Raw genomic sequence first — 23,745 nt, forward strand, 5'->3', positions numbered from 1 at the left:
TAAGCTAAAATATCTAACCAAAGGATTTTTTTCTTCTTCTTTTTTAAATTTTTCTGTTAGGATCATTTTGTTACATTCAGACAGAGAGGAATGCATTTAGACAGATTGGCATGATTTGGGCTGGATGTTTGACCAAGCAATCAGAGGCAGGAAGAGGAAGAAAGGCCAAGGAAAAGGGAGGGGGTGAAATCAACATGCACTCTGTATTTCACTCCAGAAAACAGCTCACAATTATAATTACCCACCTTGCTTTGCAGCTCAGAATAAAAGTGGCGGTGCACTACAACCTACCCAAGCAGCCATCGTGATTAGAAGGTACTCCCCACCTTGGAGAACCAGGGAGACATGAGCATAATTTTAAATGCAAATTAAATTGAGGGGGTAGCGGAGAGAACACATAAAAGACAGTAAAACAAAACCTTTCAAATTTCTTAAATTAGCAGTCTAATGTGTTCTAAAGAGCAGCTCTACTCAGATCTCTTTTTAGGCATTGCATTTCATCACAATATAAAATGGGTAAATCCATCACCTTTCTCTGCTCCCTGCTCCTGAATTGAGATTGAAGGAAAAATTAGAAGCTGTTCATCTGGGCTTGCAGTCTCAGCCTCGTGCACAGTTTCACGTTAGGCTCTACAGTGTTCTGTTGAAAGCGGCCAACAATGCTGGTGAGTATCTGCTAACTTTAAGACTCTTTTTTTCATACATCTTTTTTGGCTACCTTTCTTTTGGTGGGGGGAGGGGGGAGGGACAGGAATCTCACAAAAGATCTATGTTATAATGCATCTTTTAAAAGCTGGGAAATTTCAAACAGCTTTTTCAGCGTCTTGCAGTGACTGATTCACAGAAGGAAAGAGAGTTATTTTCAGCCTAGATGCCGATGGATGATCTTTGTAATAATTATAGCAGTAGAATGTTTAACATGTGTTAGCTAAAATGACCTTTCCTTTCTACCCTAGACAGTACCAGGGTAAGAACTCGTGCCCCCAGTAATCTCTGGACAACTTTCTTATCATATTAACTATTGAATCATGTAATCCTGCTGTAATTGAAAGTCATACTGGGACTTGTGGGCAATAAAAATAAATAATTAAGCCAAAAACTATTTTTTTAAAGACTATGACACTTCTCTGCATAAGAGATGGGTGGGGACAGATGGGGGGGGGGGGTGGAGAATGGACCCATGTGACGATGTAGATTTTGATGAGGATGGTTTTCTGCCAAAGTTTTACACTGGAAACTGGTCATTTTTGTCCTTCACAGTGGAGGATACAAAGAGGCTGAGGCTGGCGTCACCTTCCGTTGCTAAGGTAACATGCTCTAGGCATTTTATCAGATAAAGCAAGTCCAGTGGATGGTATGTTATTCATTGCCATTCTAATAAAAAAATCAAAATTGTTTACTTCCACTGGGAATATTTAGTGAGATCAAAGACTCTCTGGCTGAAATTGCTCTTGTTTTTATTGCCGGCAGTTAGACCTTGATTTTTGTTTCTATTTCCAGTAAGTATGATTTGCTGTTGGGGTACCTTTGGGTATTTTTTAAAGTTTTCTCTTACCAGACTTGGTTTCTTAAATTAAAATGGGCACTGTTAGAAAAAGAAAGGGCTGAGTTAGCCTACTGAGCTTGATTTTAATGACTTTGTCTCGTTAATTCTTTCCAAAAGCATACTGCAGAAATAGAGTAGTTCATTTGTGCAAGTGACAGAAAAAGGCTACATATGTTCGCAGGAACCCATCAGGCTGAATGTTTTTTAGTGAGGTATAGCTTTTTGACAGACTAGTGCGTGATAATATTATAGGGATAACTGTAATTCGGAAATAATTATCACTGCTCTACAAACCAGAATTCTTTTTTAAAAGCAGCCTGTGCCAGGGGTGAACAGGTATGATTCTCTAGCACTTTATAAAATATGTTTGAGGGAATTGCTATAAAGGAATGGATTCAAGGCATTTTACAGAAAACATGTCAGCATATGTCATAAATGAAAAGCATACCTAAGTGGAGGCTCTGATTCCCAGGTAATTCTTGCTGCTCAAGGGGAATTGGAACTCCCTGGATCAATTGAGGATCAATACTAAGAAAGGCTGACACTTAATGATGCCATTTATCAAACAAACCTTTAGAAAAAACAGATAACACATGAATTTAAAAGTATACAGTATTTTCCAGTTAATATACAATAAGAAAAGATTGGTATATTGCCTCTCATTAACCTGGCTCATCTGGGGGGGAGGGGGTTGAGGGGGAGGTAGAATATATTACTTTAAATGAATGTCAGTTAAATGTGACATTTTCAAATACTATAGAAAAGTTATGTTGAAGGGTGGCTTTAGAATTTGATGTCAGTCAAATAATGGGACTTAATAATGAGGTAATTTAAATATATATACATATGTACATATAATATATATGCAGGTCTGTGAATTTTTTTTCCTCTTTCATAGGCATACAAATGACTATTTTGTCTTAAAACTCTGTTTTTGAAACATCAAAGATGGATTATCCCAAAATGGATTATTTTCTGGATGTCGAGTCTGCTCACAGACTCTTGGATGTTGAGTCGGCTCAGAGATTCTTCTACAGTCAAGGAGCTCAAGGTAATAAATCAAGTGGGAGGGAGAAAGGAAAGCATAGTTTGAAAGGCCTTTGGGATGCTTTTACGCCCTGGGAAAGGCTGAGTTTGCAGGCGCTGCCCTTGAGGATATCTGGGGCACCCCGACCACCAGACTGAATCCAGCAGGCTCAGAGGCTCCTGTGATATGCTCTGAGCTTCCACCCTGCCTTATCTGTTTTAGCAGAATGCAGCCACTGCCTCAAGGAGTTAACAGTGCCCTTGGGGAGCAGCAGAAACATGCCTGTTGCAAACTGTTGCTGATGTGTACATTTTTATTACATATTTCAAAATGGTCAGGCTCTAGTTTGCCTGCTCTTCTGTTCAATGGTGCATTTAGAGTGTTTCCTTAACATGTTTGAGTACAGAAAGAAGCTGGAGTGTTTTATGGGATCTCTTGGGAGGCAGGAGAATTTTTAAGCATATTTCATATTTTCTCTTTTCCATGGAATAGTTGGAGTATTCAAGTCAATGCAACCTGATGATGGGCATATCCCAAATGGTACCAATGATGCACTGAGGAGAAGGGCAATGCCTATATTCTTAAACAGCAAAGTAGTTGAATTCTTGGAAGTCACAAGGCAGAGCAGAGGGGGAAGTGCTGTTTTGATAATGCCGGTTTATGTTGCTCCTAGATGGTGATAGCACTTCACACAGAGTGCTGATAATATTCTGCCCTGGCTTTCCCTGGTGTCTTTCTTCTAAATCATTTTTACTCACTCTCAAGCCAATTTCTTATGGCATCTTTGAGGGCTTGCAAGACTTCCTCCTTTTCTGTTTCCATATTTCTGGGCATGATTCAGTCTTCTTAAAGTCAAGAGGGGTTGGAATCCATCTGGTTTATCTGTTTGGGTCAATGCACTGTCAGCAGTGCTTAAATTCACAAAAGTGATATACTAGTTAATTCTGCTTATCCTGTGGGTATATGTAGCAATTAGCATTGCTACTCTCAACCACTTAAAAAGATATGACTATGTTATCGAAGTAGGAAAAGGGTAAGAGACTAGCCAGAACTTTCAGCCTGCTCAGGTCTACAAGTAAGCAGCTGCTGGAAGGAGCTGGAGAGTGGAGGAAGGACGGGAAAGGGGGCTGAGGCAGGCTCAGTCCCATCTCCAGACCCACATTGGAACACTGCTGGGTCGGGTCCACTCAATGTGAATGGGAGAATAACGTTCAGTTGGAGTCTCCCACCTGAGCTGCCTCACTGTTGGCAGAACAAGAGAAGGAGAGAGGCTGTAAATTGTAGATAATACACTGGTCCACTTTGCTTGCAGTAGATAGAATCTAAGCATTTAAGAAGACCAGGCGGCCCTGGCTGGTTGGCTCAGCAGTAGAGCGTCGGCCTGGCGTGCGGGGGACCCGGGTTCGATTCCCAGCCAGGGCATATAGGAGAAGCGCCCATTTGCTTCTCCACCCCCTCCTCCTTCCTCTCTGTCTCTCTCTTCCCCTCCCGCAGCCAAGGCTCCATTGGAGCAAAGATGGCCCGGGCGCTGGGGATGGCTCCTTGGCCTCGGCCCCAGGCGCTAGAGTGGCTCTGGTCGCAACAGAGCAATGCCCGGAGGGGCAGAGCATCGCCCCCTGGTGGGCGTGCTAGGTGGATCCCGGTCAGGCGCATGCAGGAGTCTGTCTGACTGTCTCTCCCTGTTTCCAGCTTCAGAAAAATACCAAAAAACAAAAAAAAAAGGAAAAAAAAAAAGAAGACCAGGCTACAGGGTTTTTTGGAAGGAAAAAAGGCAGGATGTGGGAGTCTCAGAGGACTCAAACTAAAACTAGGAGGTTATGGCATACTACGAATCACAGCCCTCCTGAACCCATTTACAAGTAACATGGCATACCCATTTATAATTCTCTCCCTATGAGGCATAATTATAACAAGCTCAATCTGCTTACATCAAACAGATCTGAAATCACTAATCGCCTGCTCATCAGTAAGCCACATAGCCTTAGTGATCATAGCAATTCTCATCCAATCTCCATGAAGTTATATAGGAGCCACTGCTCTAATAATTGCTCACAGATTAACTTCTTCCATAATATTCTGTCTGGCCAACTCCAACTATAAACGAATTCACAGTCGAACTATAATTCTAGCATGCAGCCTTCAGACCATCCTACCCCTCATGACCTCTTGGTGGTTGTCAACAGATGGAGACGGGGGTGGAGTGGTCAGAATTGTCACCATCAGCGACTGTGGTTTAGAAACCAGAGTTGGAATAATTAAAATGTAGGGGAGGTGGTAGTATAAGCTACTGCTGCTTTCTGATACCATGTTTATTTTAGGGTAATAAGAATGATGTTTCCATCAGAGAATTTTGAACATGTAGTAAGGGTGAAGGTTCCCTAAACATCATCTAGGTCTAGTTCCAAAAACCTCAGACTTCCCAAATCAGAAATCCAGGTGTAAGGCTGAGGACTTTGACTTTTAAACAAGAACTTCAATGATGATGACGTGGCCAGCACTCCAGCCTCGGGGAACACATTTAAGAAACAGTCCATCCAGTCCAGTATCTCTTTCCGCCCAGAACAGGAACACTCTCCTCAGTATTGGAGGCAGGAGAATGCAGTGGTCCAGGATATCACCCTTGACCCTGATGGCCTAGGTTTAAATCCTGGGCCTGCCATGGTAGATCTGGGCAAATACAATTCTTTAATCTTTGGTTTCCTCCTCTGCAAATAACAATGCTTAATTTATATGGTCTTAAGTGCATTAATGAGGTAAGATTTTTAAAGTGCAACTTAGGAAATGCTACAAAGCAAATTGATAAAAAAAAACATTCTTGGCAAAAGGCCATCTCTCCTCTGTCTAAGATGTCAAAAGGAAGCCACTGCCTTGCAAACAAATGAGGCCTGATCAGAGTTTAACTTCCTATTTTGAGTAAAAATTTTTTAAAAATTAAATGTTAAAACACGGTGATCATTTTCTTGCCTCACCAAAATATAGCTCAGAAAAAATGAAAAACAGTAAACGTTTGCCTTAGTACTCCCAATGTACATAGCTCTTCCTTTCGCTTGGAAGATAACAGCCCCTTTTCTTCTAACACCTTATCCGGAGCCCCACTACCTAGGACTGGTCACTCCCCCAGAGTCTCCTTTTTGGGACTCTGCAGCCACTCCAGCATGGGGCTTGTCCCTGCATTGCTCCAGCCCTCCACAGCAGCCTCCTTCCACAGGGCACTGACTCCACAGCCTTTCCTGGACAACAAGCCCCTCGGTCTGATAAATGGCTCCAATTGAATGGGCAGAAGCCTGAGGCCCTGGCTTGTACCCTTCTCTTTTCAAACCAAATGTACGTGTGTTAGAATAGATGACTAAAGCCCAAATCTTACAATGGTGAGGCTCCAAGGACCAGTGGAAGGAGGGCAGCATGACGGCTGACTCTTGAGAAAGGCATTTGAGGCAGTTAAAGTCTGTGCTGCTGCTGAATCCCACACATGGTGATTCTGCTTGGCTGGCCCTTCCCAGGAACTGAGGATGTAGGTAAGGTCAACTAGCCCCTTTTTGGTACCTTCTTCTGTAACGTGGGTGACCTAGGACATAGTCAGCCAAACTGGTATATGATTATTACCTTTTTGAGTTGTCCACTCCAGGGTTCATACAGATATTTCTACAGACTGATCAAATGCTCTTACAGGTACACATACTTTTAAAAAGGATAGCAAGAAAACATATGAGTTTCTCTCACTTTCCACATTGCCATTCTTGTATCAATTCATATACACATTCATACACTTTTTGGAAACCAACTCCTTCCATATTAATTACATGCAATGTGGTTATCCAAAGCAACAATACCAGAATTATAATGTTTTCAACCCTCATATAGTTTTTCAATTTTTCTTTTAAAGTGGTAAGAGCCTGTCCCTAAAAATATGATGTTTTTAGCTAGCTAGTAAGAGCAAGAATCCAGGAAGATGAGAAGAAGAAGGAAAAAGCTATTCAATCTATCATGGGACCAATTCTTGTGGATGCCCCAGGGATTTTCAAAAGTCATTTGTCTGCTTTGCTGTATAACACAGTTTGCTATTTTCTCCCATCTTCATTTTACTTGGTTTGATCCCGAGGTAGGGAAGATGAACCCATGTCTGCAGGGATTCTACTCTAGAAAGCATGTGCTGCAGAAAGCAGAGAATATCCCAGGGTCATTTGTTCATCTCTCCTTGGTGAAGGATGCTCTCCTGATTAATCTGTGAGTGCTCTGTCAACAGCAAATCTTGCTCACACAAAGAGAGTTCGATGACCTTCATTAAATCAAAAGGAGAATTCTGGAGGCTAAATATATATATGGCATAAAGATCAGCCATGTGTTGACATCCCATCACTTGAGTTCACCCATCTTTCAGGGACTGACAATGATAGCTCACATATTCACCTTCAGACTATATAATTCATTTTACTGAAAAATTGAACAAGGAGGGAAGTTATATTATAAAAATCACAAAATTTGCATCATGGGATTTGGGGGTTGAAATGGACACTGTAGATTAGTGATTCTTTTGGTTCCTCCATAAATCAAGTGAAACAGAATTTGTGAGGGCCAGACCCAGTTCCCAATGCTGCAATTTTTACATTTTCTTTACTGATTGATTTCTTTGTGTGTATGACAGAGACAGAGAGAGGGACAGATAGGGACAGGAAGGGAGAGAGATGAGAAGCACCAATTCTTCATTGCAGCACCTTAGTTGTTCATTGATTGCTTTTTCATATGTGCCTTGACCTGGGGGCTACAGCAGACCAAGTGACCCCTTGCTCGAGCCAGCGACATTGGGCTCAAGCTGGTGAGCCTTGCTCAAATGAGATGAGCCCATGCTCAAGCTGGTGAGCCTGTGCTCAAGTCAGAGACCTTGGGGTTTCAAACTTGGGTCCTCCATGTCCCAGTCTGATGCTCTATTCACTGCGCCACCTCCTGGTCAGGCTACTGATTGATTTTTAAAGCGAGAGAGAGGAAGAGGGAGAGAGAGAGAGAAACATTGATTTGTTGTTCCGCTTATTTTATGCATTCGTTTTGTTGATTTTTGTGTGTACCCTGGCTAGGGATCGAATCCACAACCTTGGTATATCGGGATGACACTAACCAACTGAGATACCCAATGCCACATTTTCAACAAGCAACTGAGTTATTCTGATGAGCAAGGAAAGTTAAGAACCACTGTTATGGATCATTAATCACTGGCTACTTGGAGTGTGGTCCCAAGGTAGCAGCATCAGCTTCATCTGGAAGCTTGTTAGAAATGCAGAATCCCAGGCCCCACCCCAGACCTAGAGATGCATTATTTGCATTTTAACAAGATTGTCAGTTAACTTATCTGAAAGATTAAGAAGCAATGATTGAATACAGTGCATATTAGGAACACTTTGGGAGCTTTTACAAATTCAAGGTGGGTGTCCCATAGCAGATCAATTAAATCAGTCTTTGGAGAAGAGACCCACACTTTGGAATGTTTTTAATTGTCCTCAGTGGTTCAAATGTGCACCTGGGGCTAAGAACGAGTGACTTCCCACTTTATAGCAAAGGAAGGTTTTTTTGTTTGTTTTTTGTGGGAGAGACAGAGAAAGTCAGAGAGAGGGACAATAGGGACAGACAGGAAGGGAGAGAGATGAGAAGCATCAATTCTTTGTTGCAACACCTTAGTTGTTCATTGATTGCTTTCTGATATGTGCCCTGACCATGGAGCTACAGCAGACCGAGTAACCCCTTACTCAAGCCAGCGACCTCAAGCTGGTGAGCCTTGCTCAAACCAGATGAGCCCGCACTCAAGCTGGCGACCTCGGGGGTCTCAAACCTGGGTCCTCCACATCCCAGTCCGACACTCTATCCACTGCACCACTGCCTGGTCAGGCTATAGCAAAGGAAGTTTTAGTGCATCATGCAGCTGTTGTTATCTGAGGATATTTATTTATACAGGTCTTTCCTTTTAAATAAATCTAAACCATTGAAAAGGTGCAAATAGACTTTTTTTTTCTTTTTTCCTGTATTTTTCTGAAGCGGAAACGGGGAGAGACAGTCAGACAGACTCCTGCATGCGCCCGACCGGGATCCACCCGGCATGCCCACCAGGGGCGACGCTCTGCCGCGACCAGAGCCACTCTAGCGCTGGGGCAGAGGCCAAGGAGCCATCCCCAGCGCCCAGGCCATCCTTGCTCCAATGGAGCTCCGGGAGGGGAAGAGAGAGACAGAGAGGAAGTAGGGAGGGTGGAGAAGCAAATGGGCGCCTCTCCTATGTGCCCTGGCCAGGAATCGAACCCGGGTTCCCCGCACGCCAGGCTGACGCTCTACCGCTGAGCCAACCGGCCAGGGCGCAAATAGACTTTAAAAAAAAAAAAGATTAGACTATGTATCTGGTGCTGCACTTTGCATATTCATTGTATCCATTAATTCTGAAAGAAATTTGGAGAAAAAGGAATTATGATGTTCATTTTGCAGATTAGAAAAGACTATACACATATCAGACAACAGTGTGGTGACAGCCAGAGGGAAAGGGGGGTGGGGACAGGTGGAGGTGAGAAAAGGGGGATAAATGGGGACAGAAATAGACTTTGCTTCAGGTAATGTGCAAATGATGCAGTGTGCAGATGATATTCATTGAGTTCTATGCTTGAAACTTAATACGGATTTGTGAACCAATCTCACTCCAAAAAGTTCCATTTATAAAAAGACTATACAGTTAGATAGAAGCATAGCCCAGATTTGAATTCAAGTATATCTGACTGAAACCACCCCACAGGTAAGGAAGGTGACATGCATGACTAAATCACTCTTCCAGAGATGTTGAAACTCAGAGTGGTTCAACCACATGTCCAAATTACACAGCTCACGGTGATAGGTGAAGACCAGACCAGATTTCCTCTCACCACACACATCTATGCCCTTCTCATGATGCTAGGTTTCTTCCCTCAAAGACTGTCAATATCCTTGGACATTTAAATTTCCTTCAAAAAAGAAAATACATTAAAAAAGAGAAAATTGACTGAAGTCACTAAACAATCAAATTTAAGCCTCCTGCTCACAATTTGCCCTCTTTTATCATTTTAAATAACTCTTCCATTACAAACAGGTACTTTATAGTCATTGTGACTTCATCATAATGCATCTTTTCTGTCACCTACATTGTCTTGTTCAACAAAGGGAAATGCCAGTTTTGACAACTGATGAATGCCTCAGTGAGCAGCCAAGAGTCTCTTCAACTGGTATTCGGAAATAAAGAGAAATTCATCTAAACCCCTTTCTCAACCATTTTCTCCCACCCTCCCAAATGCCTCTCAGCCCTACCTTTAGCCCACCCTCTGAAACCAGCTGCTCAGACAGCTGGTTTTTCCATCTTTACCTTTGAGTTCAATGTACTCTAAACTTACACCCTAAACCTCCAGGACTTCGTTACAGTTCCTCAAGATACAAAGATATTTGTTAAAGGCATTGCATTTGGTAGCACTTCATTTTTGTAAATCATTCATGATAATCATCCTCACAGTGTGTGCTTATGCTATTTTTTTTCTTGTGCTTAATGTAGGACCCAGCCTCAATATCCTCTCCTCTGTGAAGCCTTGCCTCACTTTTCCAAGCTTTTGCCCCAAGCATTCTGGTCTAGCCATTGCCATATTGTATTATTCTGCTTTCACCACTTTTTAGATGCATGAGCTCACATCAATGGTTTCACTTCTCTAAGACTCAGGGTCCTAATCAAAATGGATATAATGCTAGCTCTGAATACATAGATGTTTTTGAGAATTAAAGGAGTTATGCTTATAAAATATTTAGTACATGATTTTTTATTGATTAGTTATTAATGCTATTGTCTTATTATTACATAAGTGTCAGTTACCTACCTAGATGATGGTAATCTTAAACATCATTTTTCTGGGTGCCTAGTGCATATATATATAGTAGAACTTTGGTATATATTAGAAGCATTAAGATTTATCAAATGTCTCTATTGAACTTAAAGAATGAAAATACTTAAATCTATCATACAAGAACTTGGGATTCAGGGAAAGGACTTTCAAAGACCTTTAAAGAACTAACATCTTTAGCATCTTTAGTTGAAAATAGAGACTGTACTAAAGGTCAAGGGGAGATACAGGTAAAAATAACTGTCAAATACCTAGAAATGCAGGGAATAACAAAAAGTCATCTCTGTAACATCTACGAAACAGAAAAAATTTAAAAATCAAAAGCAACAAGAAAATAAGTAGGCAATTATTTCACTATTGAAGAGAATTAACCTTTTTTTTTTTTTTTTTTTTTTTTTTTTTGTATTTTTCTGAAGCTGGAAACGGGGAGAGACAGACAGACTCCCGCATGCGCCGGACCGGGATCCACCCGGCACGCCCACCAGGGGGCGACGCTCTGCCCACCAGGGGGCGATACTCTGCCCCTCCGGGGCGTCGCTCTGTCGCAACCAGAGCCACTCTAGCACCTGGGGCAGAGGCCAAGGAGCCATCCCCAGCGCCCGGGCCATCTTTGCTCCAATGGAGCCTCGCTGCGGGAGGGGAAGAGAGAGACAGAGAGGAAGGAGAGGAGGAGGGGGTGGAGAAGCAGATGGGTGCCTCTCCTGTGTGCCCTGGCTGGGAATCGAACCGCGGACTTCCGCACGCCAGGCCGACGCTCTACCATGAGCCAACTGGCCAGGGCCTAGAATTAACCTTTTAAAATAGATTTCCAGGGATCCCTTTTTAGAAGGGCTTTTTTATATACAATGTTTGTGAAGAATGAATTTTTATTCTACTTAAAAGTAGAATTATGGAAGAGGTGACCACTCAGTGTTTGCTCTGATAAACCTAATTGAGGTCAATTCAAAAGCTGCTCTGAACACGTTAGGAAGCTAGCTCTGAACTGTGTCTTAGTTGAGATCCCTTTTCCCTTCCTTCTTTAGAGCTGTACTGCCTAGTTCAATTCTCACCATTTTTGGCTGATTAGGCTGATTAATCCTCAAACCAGCTACCATACACACTCCTGCTTCTGACCACACTCAGTAGAAAAGGTGGCTGTCAATACCCACCAAAGCCCCACATTGAAGATGTACACTGTAAGCATGGCCATGGTCTTTGTAGGGGTCTTGCTGAGCAATGCCAGGTGGTCTTCCTTCTCTGTGTCTGTCCCCTGAGACTTTAATATGGTCATAAATGGAACTTATATCTGGACTTGCAGATCTAATTTGCTCCATAAGGGTGGAGGCAGGAACAAGGATTGCAAAGCATATGGATCCTTGTTTGGAGCATGCTTGCCAATTGATTTATGTATAACCTGTTCCATTCACCAATCTAATGTCCTCCCACCAGTCTCTAAGTTCTGCTGTGACCAGCGCAACGAAACCAGCCAGGTCTTCTCTGTTCACTTATATCCACTCATGGTGATGCCCTAACCAACTAGGTTACTTGTAAGCATTGTGCTCACAAAAATTAGGGGATATTTATTGCTTTATATTCATTTTGAAATATCCCCTAATTTTTGTGAGCAGCATATTTCCCAGACCTTAGTCTCTGAGAAGTGCTTTAGATGACATCTCTCTAATAGTTTACAGCCTTGTTTTTACGGCACACAGGTCGTCATCCTTAACAAGTGCTTGTTTTTGGGTCTTTATGTTTTTCTCTAGAACTCTAGCCAGGAAGCAGCACGCTGTGCTTCACTCACGGATGACAAGCTTAACTACCAAGGCTTCCTTCTGAACCTCCCACACACTCCATTTTAGACTTCTAATTGCTCACACTCAGGCTCTCCAAACCCATGTTCAATATAGGGAACATTTTGTGTGAAAAGGAGAGTGAAGGCAGATCAAAAGGAAAAATATTGTACAGATTGCCAGCCTGCCAAGTCCATCCATATACAGATGACCATGACATCCAACTTTCTATTTCTGGAGTGTGCCCTGGAATGGTACACAAAGTTGTATCCTCTGTACTGACATTTATCTGCCTCCTAATTTCTGTATGCCATTGCTCCCAACAAACATCTGCTTTGCCACATATTGTGATACAGGGCTCATAAGTAAAATACGGCATGAGGAAAAGAGGGAGAGAGAGAGAGAATGAGAGACAGAAAGGAAAATCGTATGAAAATACAATGAAATAATTCCAGTCAATTAATAATAACGACTACTCTCACATAAGACATGCAAGAAAGTGGATTAAAGATGTAGCTTCCACACAGCCAATGTAAGCATGACCCAAATTACATAAACAACTTGCAGGTGCTTGGGAAAGAATTCTTATTCCTCCTTTGCCCAAACAAATCTTCCCCCCACCCCCACCCCAATAAATGTTCAGAACCACCCTCTGTAACGGAGTTGGCAGTGGCAAGGATAGAGAGTCTAGCACATTGAAATCAGCTCACAGCCAACACCACCTTGAATATTTTAAAGAATATCTCAGTAAATAATCAAACCCACACACTCACACAATACCACTGAATGAATATTGGTGTTAAATTAGACTTCTGAAACTCTAAGAATAAATAGAGATATTATTTCACAATTCTATGTATCTTTTTTTAATTATAAAAGCAAAACGGTAACAGTAAACCATTTGAGAAAAAATGAAAAGAAAATCAACCTTACACAATTATTTTAATTTTTTACACTCTTAGTCACTTTTGTACACATTCAGACTTTGCAAAGTGCAATTATGGCATATAAAATAATGTGGGTAGAAATGAAATCTTTTCCAGGATTTTCTAAAGGACGTCACAGTGTTTTAAGGCTTGGACTTCAAAGGAACGCCGGATCTGAACTTAAACTACGATTTCACCTTTTTAGCTTGTGACATTAGGCAAGCTATTTCATCTCTCTTTTTCTCACTTTTTCCTTTTCAATGAAAATGGTAATAATAAGTGTTCTTAACCCAAAGGGTTATTTTGAGGATTAAATGAAACAAAATAGCATTTCACAAACCAGGGTACAATTTCTGATTTTTAGGTAATACATGAACTCTTCTATAATAATAATGCATTTGCCTCAATGTGTTTTTGAAAAAATGTAAAGCAAAAACATTTAATTGAAATATAAACTATATCACTAGATCTCACACTTATGTGCCACTGCTTAGAACAAGGGGGGAAAACAGGCTGACTAAAGTCTAAAGAAAAACATTAAGTAAATAATGCAGATGACAGATGTAGCAAAATCCATTAAAATGACAAGAAATGACTGAAGTTTGAAAACCAGTAAATATAAAACACTAAACAAAATATCATGTACATAATATGCATTTAATAAATCTTAGCTCTTATGTCAATTACAGTATTTTTTGCTCCCTAAGACACACCTGACCATAAGATACACCTAGGGTTTTAAGGAGGAAAATAAGAAAAAAAAAATGTTCTGAACCAAATGGTGTGTTAAAATATTTAATAAAATAACCATATTTTTCGCTCCATAAGATTCACAGGCATTTTCCCCTTTACTTTTGGGCGAGAAAAGTGCATCTTATGGAGCAAAAAATATGGTATATTTTAATTTTGTTAAACCTCAGATAAAAATGTCTGGGCGTCACCTTCCCTGAGAAGTATCCCCCACCTCTGTCCTATCTCTTATATCCTTTACCACAATTTTTTCCTAATTCAAATGTCTAGACCAGCAATTTTCAACTGGTGGCACTGGTGTGCCACAAGAATTTTTAAAACATGTAATACCTGACTATTTATTTAGTTAGGGCACTCACCTGTTTTCCCTTAGATTGTCAAATGAAAAAATGACAACAGCTAACACAATAGCTGTCCGATATGAATGAATCAAATTTATAGCTTTTTCTTTTGTCAGACTGGCAAAAAATATATTTTTTTGGTTTTGTAAGATTTTAGTTTATGTGTGCTATGAGGTGGAAAATGTTGAAAAGCACTGGTCTAGACCCTTTGAAAATATGACACAGTCTTATACAGGAATAAGAAAAAGCAATAAAACTTTGATTTTAAAATAAAATTGCTACCAAATCCCCCCAAAATACTCTTTATAGTTTTGCTGGAAATTTGGTTTTTTCAAATTCTTAAAACATTAGGTAAACTGTACTGATTTCCTCTGAATTTCTATCACACCGTAGTTTATCAGACTGTGGCTTCCTGGCAATAATTTAAGTGAGTCCACATTTACCTAGGAATGAGGAAATAGATCTGGAAAAATTCACTTTAAATCATATTTCTCTTCTTTTTTAAAAAAATTTTTGATTCCTTAAAAAAGCCTGGTAGTGTGAAGAAAATGATGTCAGAAATACCTGGAAGATAATTTTAACCCAACCATTAAACAGCCATGTGACTGGCTGTGCAAATCGCTGAACCTTTATAAGCCTTTGTTTCCCCATGTGCAAAATTATAACAAATGCAGTATTATTATTATAAGAATAAAATAACATAAAGTAATAAATTTAGATTAATAGAGTCCCAATAAATATTTAAGGAATGAATAAATCATCACAGTAAAGGAAAAACATTCATTGAGTAACTATTCTTTGTCTTCAAGAAGCTCAGACAATCTAATACAACAAAAAGTGCTTGAATAGAAACAAAAACAGGTTCTAAAAGAGAAAAGAAATAATTCAGAGAATTCTACAAAGAAGCGTTGATATATTTGCTTAATCTTGGATTTAACACAATAGTGGGGCATTCTTCACAAGGAAAGCCAGCATGTACCTTTCTCTGTATAAGCAATTCAGCCTGAGCGGATCATGAAGTGCAAGAAAGTGAAGGTGAAGCCTGAGGCTGGAGAAAGAGTGGGTGCCAGGAGAGACCTGAAATACCAGATTAACAATAAACCAACAAACAAAACAGAAACAGATTTATAGATACAGAGACTGATGCTTTCCAGCAGGGTGGCGAGGGAACTGGTGTGAAAAGGTGAAGAAATTAAGAAGTATAAATTGGCAGTTACAAAATAATCATGGGAGTGTAAAGTACAACATAGGGAATATTGTAAATATTGTAGTAACTATGTATGATGCCAGGTGAGTCCTGAAGCTATCAGAGGGGTCCCTTTCTACACTATATAATTGTCTGACCACTATGCTGTACACCTGAAACTAATATTGTATTTTTCTGAAGTTAGAAGCGGGGAGACAGTCAGACAGATTCCCGCATGTGTCCGACTGGGAGCCACCCGGCATGCCCACCAGGGGGCTATGTTCTGCCCATCTGGGGCATTGTTTTGTTGCCATCAGAGTCATTCTAGCGCCTGAGGTGGAGGCCATGGAGCCATCCTCAGCACTTGGACCAATTTGCTCCAGTGGAGCCTTGGCTGCGGGAGGGAAGAGAGAGACAGAGAGGAAGGAGAAGGGGAGGGGTAGAGAAGCAGATGGGCGCTTCTCCTGTGTGCCCTGACTGGGAATCGAACCCTGGACTTCCACATGCTAGGCAGACACTCTACCGTTGAGCCAACCGGCCAGGGCAGGGTTTTTCCTATCTTTAGGGAGTTGTTAATTTTTTCAACTCCTGGATACTTTAGAGCAAATAGTATGAGGTTTGAAATTGGAAACCCATTGACTAGTTTAAATCTTTACTTTTATAGATGAAGAAAATAAAGCCCAGGTAGGCAAATGAAAGAAATGGAAGAAAAATCCAAGATTTAGATACATTAAAATTCATTATTTGTTGGCCCTGGCCGGTTGGCTCAGTGTAGAGCGTGGGCCTGGCGTGCAGGAATCCCGGGTTCGATTCCCGGCCAGGGCACACAGGAGAAGTGCCCATCTGCTTCTCCACCCCTCCCCCTCTCCTTCTTCTCTGTCTCTCTCTTCCCCTCCCGCAGCCAAGGCTCCATTAGAGCAAATTGGCCTGGGCGCTGAGGATGGCCCCATGGCCTCTGCCTCAGGCGCTAGAATGGCCCTGGCTGCAATAAAGCAACACCCCAGATGGGCAGAGCATCGCCCCCTGGTGGGCATGCCAGGTGGATCCCGGTTGGGTGCATGCGGGAGTCTGTCTGACTGCCTCTTCGTTTCCAACCTCAGAAAAATACAAAAAAAAAAAAATTCGCTATTTGTTAAATACTAACCCATGTGCAGGCAATTCAAATTCAAAATAAATCCTCTGGCTTCAAGAACTTAACCATATAATATAGAGACACATAAATAAATCAATAATTTCAGTTTCAAAAGATTAATGCTGGGAGAATGTACACAGTAGAAGTTTTGTAAGCACAGATGAGGGCATCCAAATCAGATAAAAGGGGTGTGTGTGTGTGTGTGTGTGTGTGTGTGTGTGTGTTTTGGGGAGTCAGGAAGATGTGCTTTCAAGTTAGTATTCAAGAAGAGATGACAGTTAATCTGCCTTTAAATTAGACGTAGGTAGGTCCTGGCCAGTGGCTCAATGGATAGAGCATTAGCCTGGCATATGGAAGTCCCAGTTCAATCCTTAGTCAGGGCACACAGTAGAAGTGACCATCTGCTTCTCCCCCCCCCCCCCCGCTCTTTCTTTCCTTCCTCCCCTCCCACAAGCCAGTGGCTTCATTGGTTTGAGCACAGCCCAGGGTGCTGAGGATAGCTCTGTTGGAGCACATCAGCCTCAGGCACTAAAAATATCTCAGTACTTGAGCATTGGCCCCAGATGGGTTTGCTGGGTGGTCGGGACACATGTGGGAGTCTGCCTCACTATGTTCCCTCCTCTCACCCAAAAACAAAAAAATAAAAAATAAATATAAATGTTAGACATCGGTAAGAGAAAGAAAGAGAATATTCTGGGCAGTGTGAAATGGTATGTGATAGGCCATTAACATATTAGGAGTATAAAGTATTAGAGGAACTGTACATGTTTCAGAATAGGAAGTATATTGTAGACGTGGAGAAAGAATGGCATGCAAAGAGACTAGAATAGCATGCAAGACTTTGTATGCCCAACTAAAGAATTCCAAATCTGATACTGAATCCACAACTCTAACACAGGGGAGATCTGTTTTCAGATCAGTTTTTATCAAGACCACAATCTGGAGAAAGATTGGAGAGAGTAAGATTAGAGGCAAAGAAAACCATGAGAAGCTAGTGCAATGATCCCAGAAAGAAAGAAAGATAACCTGAACAGGGAATTGACAGTGAATTGTCAGGAGAGGGATCTTTGAAATATATTTTGTAGATTATATTGTAGTAAGGTGAGTAGACAGAAGGTGAAAAGGGAGTACTTTGAATAATTCCCAAATGTTTTACTTGGACCCACGGGATGGATTATGAAACTGTTCCCTAAAAGAAGAAATGGGAAGAGAGTCAGGATGGAGGGAGAAAAAAAATAAATTAAATTTAGAATATATTCAATGTAAAGACCCTATAGAATACCCAAGCATAGATTGCCAATAGAGACTAAATTCTATAGGTGCAAAGTTTGGTATAGAGATCTTGGGAAACTACCCAAAATATTTTGTGTGCCTTTCCTAAATAATTTTACAAATATGTTTTATATCTGCCTCTGAATATGTAGTTTCACTGGGCCTTTAATATTCCTCTCATATTATTTAGAAAATTAGGAGATTGTTTAAATGAAAAATTTATTTTCTCAATTAAAAGTTTTATTATAAATGCAATATTTTTTTCCCTAACACTAGTACTTAAAATTAATAATCCATTTGAAATATTTACATGAACCATACATTTGATGTTACCAACATTACTTCAAATTCTGGCTTGTTTTTTTCATAAGAAACAAAAAATTCTGAGTTAACATTTATGAGATTATCTAAAGAACAAAAGTTTTTTGTTTTAGTCTTAGTGCAACTCAGTTAGTTCATAGAACTATAGGCTGTCAGAGAATGTTGTAAAGAAAGGAGAGAGAGAGAGAGAGAGATTCAGCTATAGCTGGTTAAAAATAGACCTTATTTCTCTTTTGAACTTACACAGTAAGATTTTTCTGTTCCTTTTAGTTGATTATACACTATTTGGTGATTAAACTTGACAGATGACAGGCAAAGAAAAAATTGCTTGGCTTAGGCTAATTTACACCTTCTATTTGGAAAGCAAGACCACACTCAAAACATCATACTATAAGACTGATTTTTTTTTCCTTTATTTATTTATTTATTTATTTATTTATTTATTTATTTATTTATTTATTTATTTATTTATTGGTATTTTTCCAAAGCCAGAAACGGGGAGGCAGTCAGACGGACTCCCGCATGCACCCTACCGGGATCCACCCGGCACGCCCAGCAGGGGGTGATGCTCTGCCCATGGGGGGGGTCGCTCTGCTGCGACCAGAGCCACTCTAGCGCCTGAGGCAGAGGCCATAGAGCCATCCTCAGTGCCCGGGCCAACTTTGCTCCAATGGAGCCTTGGCCACCGGAGGGGAGGAGAGAGACAGAGAGGAAGGAGAGGGGGAGGGGTGGAGAAGCAGATGGGTGCTTCTCCTGTGTGCCCTGGCCGAGAATTGAATCCAGGACTCCTCCACGCCAGGCCGACGCTCTACCACTGAGCCAACCGGCCAGGGCCAAGACTGATTTTTATATTAGCCCCTTATTCTACACTATTTCAATATTGTGGGTATATATAAAAGTTGCAAAAAAAAAGTGCAAGTGAGAAGCAGATTCACATTTATATGCCAGGGACTTGGTATTTATTATCTCATTTAGTCCTGGAAAAGAAAATTTGTGGCCTAACCTGTGGTAGCACAGTAGATAAAGCATTGACCTAGAATGCTGAGGTCGCAGGTTCAAAACCCTTGGCTTATCTGGTCAAGGCACATATGACAGCTGATGCTTCTGGCTCCTCCCCCACCTCTCTCTCTCACTGCTCTCTAAAATGAATTTTAAAAAGGAAAATTTGCAAAAAACTTATTATTATCCACATCTTACAGAAGAAGTAATCTATGTTTCCAATAATCAAGTAACTTCCTAAGCTCACACAGCTATTACAAATGGAGCCAGAATTATAATTCTGAACCTTTTGATTCTTCCTACTAAATTGTAGTCCTATATTATATACAATTATATTGGCAACTATGGCGATACAAGAAAAGATGTGTGGACATAATGGCTCATTTATTTCTACACATTCAAAGATAGAATGTCTCAGTATTATAAGATATAATGTGGCAATGGAATTAGTTTGTTTAATTATACCTTTAGGTTCAACTGCTTAAGTAATTTTTACCTTTACTTATTTCGGAAACTATATGTGATGGTGGGTCTCTGTCTTTTAAGTTGATCTTCAGGGGTCAGTGTGGATGGAGATATCTGCCTAAGAGCTTATAAGAGCTTTTTATGATACCCATAACTTGTTTTCCTTCTCAATATCAATGTAACACATAACAATTATAGAAGGTTTAGCCTGATCTGTGGTGGCGCAGTGGATAAAGCGTCGACCTGGAAATGCTGAGGTTGCCGGTTCGAAACCCTGGGCTTGCCTGGTCAAGGCACATATGGGAGTTGATGCTTCCATCTCTTCCCCACCTTCTCTCTCTCTCTCTCCCTCTCTGTCTCTCTCTCTCCCTTTCTCTCTCCTCTCTAAAATTAAAAAAAAATTAAAAAACATAACAATTATAGAAGATTTAGAAAATATAAAAAAACAACAAAACTTAATAATATCCATCTTCTAAAAATAGGTACTCTTCACAACCTGGTCAATATCCTTATATTCTTTTTATATACATGGGTACACAAACTCCCACACATATATGTTCTTTTAACCTAAATCAAGCTCTTCAGATTTATCTTTAATTTTATGTCTTAATTTTAAAAATAAAAAAAAACTCCTTATGTTGAGATAGTTCATTGTAACTGATATAGGAAATAATCTCACACAGTTTGGGCTCTAAGAAAGGTCAACCATACTTTGTTTTGGCCCAAAGGGTTAATGGTCTTTGCCAGCTAGGTTAATGGTCCTGGATTTGTTCTGCTATTGTTTACTGTACAGAGTCTCTGACTAATAACCTCTGATCTTTTTTTTTTTTTTTTTATAATAATTTTATTTTTTTAATGGGGTGACATCAATAAATCAGGATACATATATTCAAAGATAACAAGTCCAGGTTATCTTGTCATTCAATTATGTTGCATACCCACCACCCAAAGTCAGATTGTCCTCTGTCACCTTCTATCTTGTTTTCTTTGTGCCCCTCCCCACCCCCTTTCCCTCTCCCATTCCCCCTCCCCCCCGTAACCACCACATTCTTATCAATGTCTCTTAGTTTCACTATTATGTCCCACCTACGTATGGAATAATACAGTTCCTGGTTTTTACTGATTCATTTATTTCGCTTCGTATCATGTTATCAAGATCCCACCATTTTGCTGTAAATGTTCCGATGTCATCATTTCTTATGGCTGAGTAGTATTCCATAGTGTATATGTGCCACATCTTCTTTATCCAGTCATCTATTGATGGGCTTTTTGGTTGTTTCCATGTCCTGGCCACTGTGAACAATGCTGCAATAAACATGGGGCTGCATGTGTCTTTACGTATCAATGTTTCTGAGTTTTTGGGATATATACCCAGTAGAGGGATTGCTGGGTCATAAGGTAGTTCTATTTTCAGTTTTTTGAGGAACCACCATACTTTCTTCCATAATGGTTGTACTACTTTACATTCCCACCAACAGTGTATGAGGGTTCCTTTTTCTCCACAGCCTCTCCAACATTTGCTATTACCTGTCTTGCTAATAACAGCTAATCGAACAGGTGTGAGGTGGTATCTCATTGCCGTTTTGATTTGCATTTCTCTAATAGCTAAAGAAGATGAGCATCTTTTCATATATCTGTTGGCCATTTGTATTTCTTCCTGGGAGAAGTGTCTATTCATATCCTCTTCCCATTTTTTTATTGGATTGTTTGTTTGTTTGTTGTTGAGTTTTATGAGTTCTTTGTATATTTTGGATATTAGGCCCTTATCTGAGCTGTGGTTTGAAAATATCATTTCCCATTTAGTTGGCTTTCTGTTTATTTTGTTATCAGTTTCTCTTGCTGAGCAAAAACTTCTTAGTCTGATGTAGTCCCATTCATTAATTTTTGCCTTCACTTCTCTCGCCTGTGGAGTCAAATTCATAAAATGCTCTTTAAAACCCAGGTCCATGAGTTGAGTACCTATGTCTTCTTCTATGTACTTAATTGTTTCAGGTCTTATGTTTAGATCTTTGATCCATTTTGAGTTAATTTTTGTACAGGGGGAGAGACTGTAGTCCAGTTTCATTCTTTTGCATGTGGCTTTCCAGTTTTCCCAGCACCATTTATTGAAGAGGCTTTCTTTTCTCCTTTGTGTTTTGTTGGCCCCTTTATCAAAAATTATTTGACTATATATGTGTGGTTTTATTTCTGGACTTTCTATTCTGTTCCATTGGTCTGATTGTCTATTTTTCTGCCAATACCATGCTGTTTTGATTGTCGTGGCCCTATAATATAGTTTGAAGTCAGGTATTGTAATGCCCCCAGCTTCATTCTTTTTCTTTAGGATTGCTTTGGCTATTCGGGGTTTTTTATAGTTCCATATAAATCTGATGATTTTTTGCTCTATTTCTTTAAAAAACGTCATTGGAAGTTTGATGGGAATTGCATTAAATTTGTATATTGCTTTGGGTAATATAGCCATCTTGATTATATTTATTCTTCCTAGCCAAGAACAAGGTATATTCTTCCATCTCATTATATCTTTTTCGATTTCCCTTAACAATGGTTTATAGTTTTCATTATATAAGTCCTTTACATTCTTTGTTATGTTTATTCCTAAGTATTTTATTTTTTTGTTGTTGCAATCGTGAAGGGGATTATTCTTTTGAGTTCCTTCTCAGTTGTTTCATTGTTGGCATATAGAAAGGCTATTGACTTCTGTATGTTAATTTTGTATCCTGCGACCTTACTGTATTGGCTTATTGTTTCTAGTAGTCTTTTTGTGGATTCTTTGGGGTTTTCGATGTATAGGATCATATCATCTACAAAAAGTGATACCTTTACTTCTTCTTTTCCGATATGGATGCCTTTTATTTCTTTGTCTTGTCTGATTGCTCTGGCTAGAACCTCTAGTACCACATTAAATAAGAGTGGAGAGAGTGGACAACCCTGTCTTGTTCCTGATTTAAGGGGGAAAGCCTTCAGTTTAGTGCCATTTAATATGATGTTAGCTGATGGTTTATCATATATGGCCTTTATCATGTTGAGATACTTTCCTTCTATACCCATTTTGTTGAGAATCTTAAACATAAAATTGTGTTGTATTTTGTCGAAAGCCTTTTCTGCGTCTATTGATAAGATCAAGTGGTTTTTGTTCTTTGTTTTGTTGATATGGTGTATTACGTTAACTGTTTTACGTATGTTGAACCATCCTTGGGATTCTGGGATGAATCCCACTTGATCATGATGTATTATTTTTTTAATATGTTGTTGTATTCGATTTGCTAGTATTTTGTTTAGTATTTTAGCATCTGTATTCATTAGAGATATTGGTCTGTAGTTTTCTTTTTTTGTGCCATCCTTGCCTGGTTTTGGTATGAGGGTTATGTTGGCCTCATAAAATGTGTTTGGAAGTATTGCTTCTTCTTCAATTTTTTGGAAGACTTTGAGTAGAATAGGAACCAAGTCTTCTTTGAATGTTTGATAAAATTCGCTTGTATAGCCGTCAGGGCCTGGACTTTTATTTTTGGGGAGGTTTTTAATGGTTTTTTCTATTTCTTCTTTACTGATAGGTCTGTTTAGGCTTTCTGCTTCTTCTTGACTCAGTCTAGGAAGGTTGTATTGTTCTAGGAATTTATCTATTTCTTCTAGGTTGTTGATTTTAGTGGCATAAAGTTTTTCATAGTATTCTACAATAATTCTTTGTATATCTACGGTGTCCGTGGTGATTTCTTCTCTTTCATTTTGGATTTTGTTTATATGAGTTCTTTCTCTTTTTTCCTTGGTAAGTCTTGCCAAGGGTTTGTCAATTTTGTTGATCTTTTCAAAGAACCAGCTGCTTGTTCTATTAATTTTTTCTATAGTTTTTCTGTTCTCTAATTCATTTATTTCTGCTCTGATTTTTATTATCTCCTTTCTTCGGCTGGTTTTGGGTTGTCTTTGTTCTTCTTTTTCTAGTTCCATAAGGTGTGAAGTTAAGTGGTTCACTTGGGCTCTCTCTTGTTTGTTCATATATGCCTGAAGTGATATGAACTTCCCTCTTATTACTGCTTTTGCTGCATCCCATAGATTCTGATATGTCGTATTGTCATTTTCATTAGTCTGTATATATCTTTTGATCTCTGCACTTATTTCTTCTTTGACCCATTC

At 39.9% G+C, this 23,745-nt stretch overlaps 1 protein-coding gene across 1 annotated transcript in view; it reads left to right on the forward strand.

Annotated features, from left to right (window-relative positions):
- The first annotated feature begins 580 nt into the window (after positions 1-580).
- The window catches only part of PHACTR1 (phosphatase and actin regulator 1), a 555,275-nt gene continuing 532,110 nt past the window's right edge, over positions 581-23,745 (forward strand). Inside the window, exons 1-3 of the mRNA XM_066377083.1 lie at positions 581-665; positions 1,261-1,307; positions 2,445-2,597. Coding sequence (XP_066233180.1) covers positions 2,495-2,597 — 103 coding nt within the window. The 5' untranslated portion in view covers positions 581-665; positions 1,261-1,307; positions 2,445-2,494. The remainder of the gene's footprint in view (positions 666-1,260; positions 1,308-2,444; positions 2,598-23,745) is intronic.

Source organism: Saccopteryx leptura, chromosome 3 (assembly GCF_036850995.1).
Source record: "Saccopteryx leptura isolate mSacLep1 chromosome 3, mSacLep1_pri_phased_curated, whole genome shotgun sequence".
Classification (NCBI taxonomy): Eukaryota; Metazoa; Chordata; class Mammalia; order Chiroptera; family Emballonuridae; genus Saccopteryx; species Saccopteryx leptura.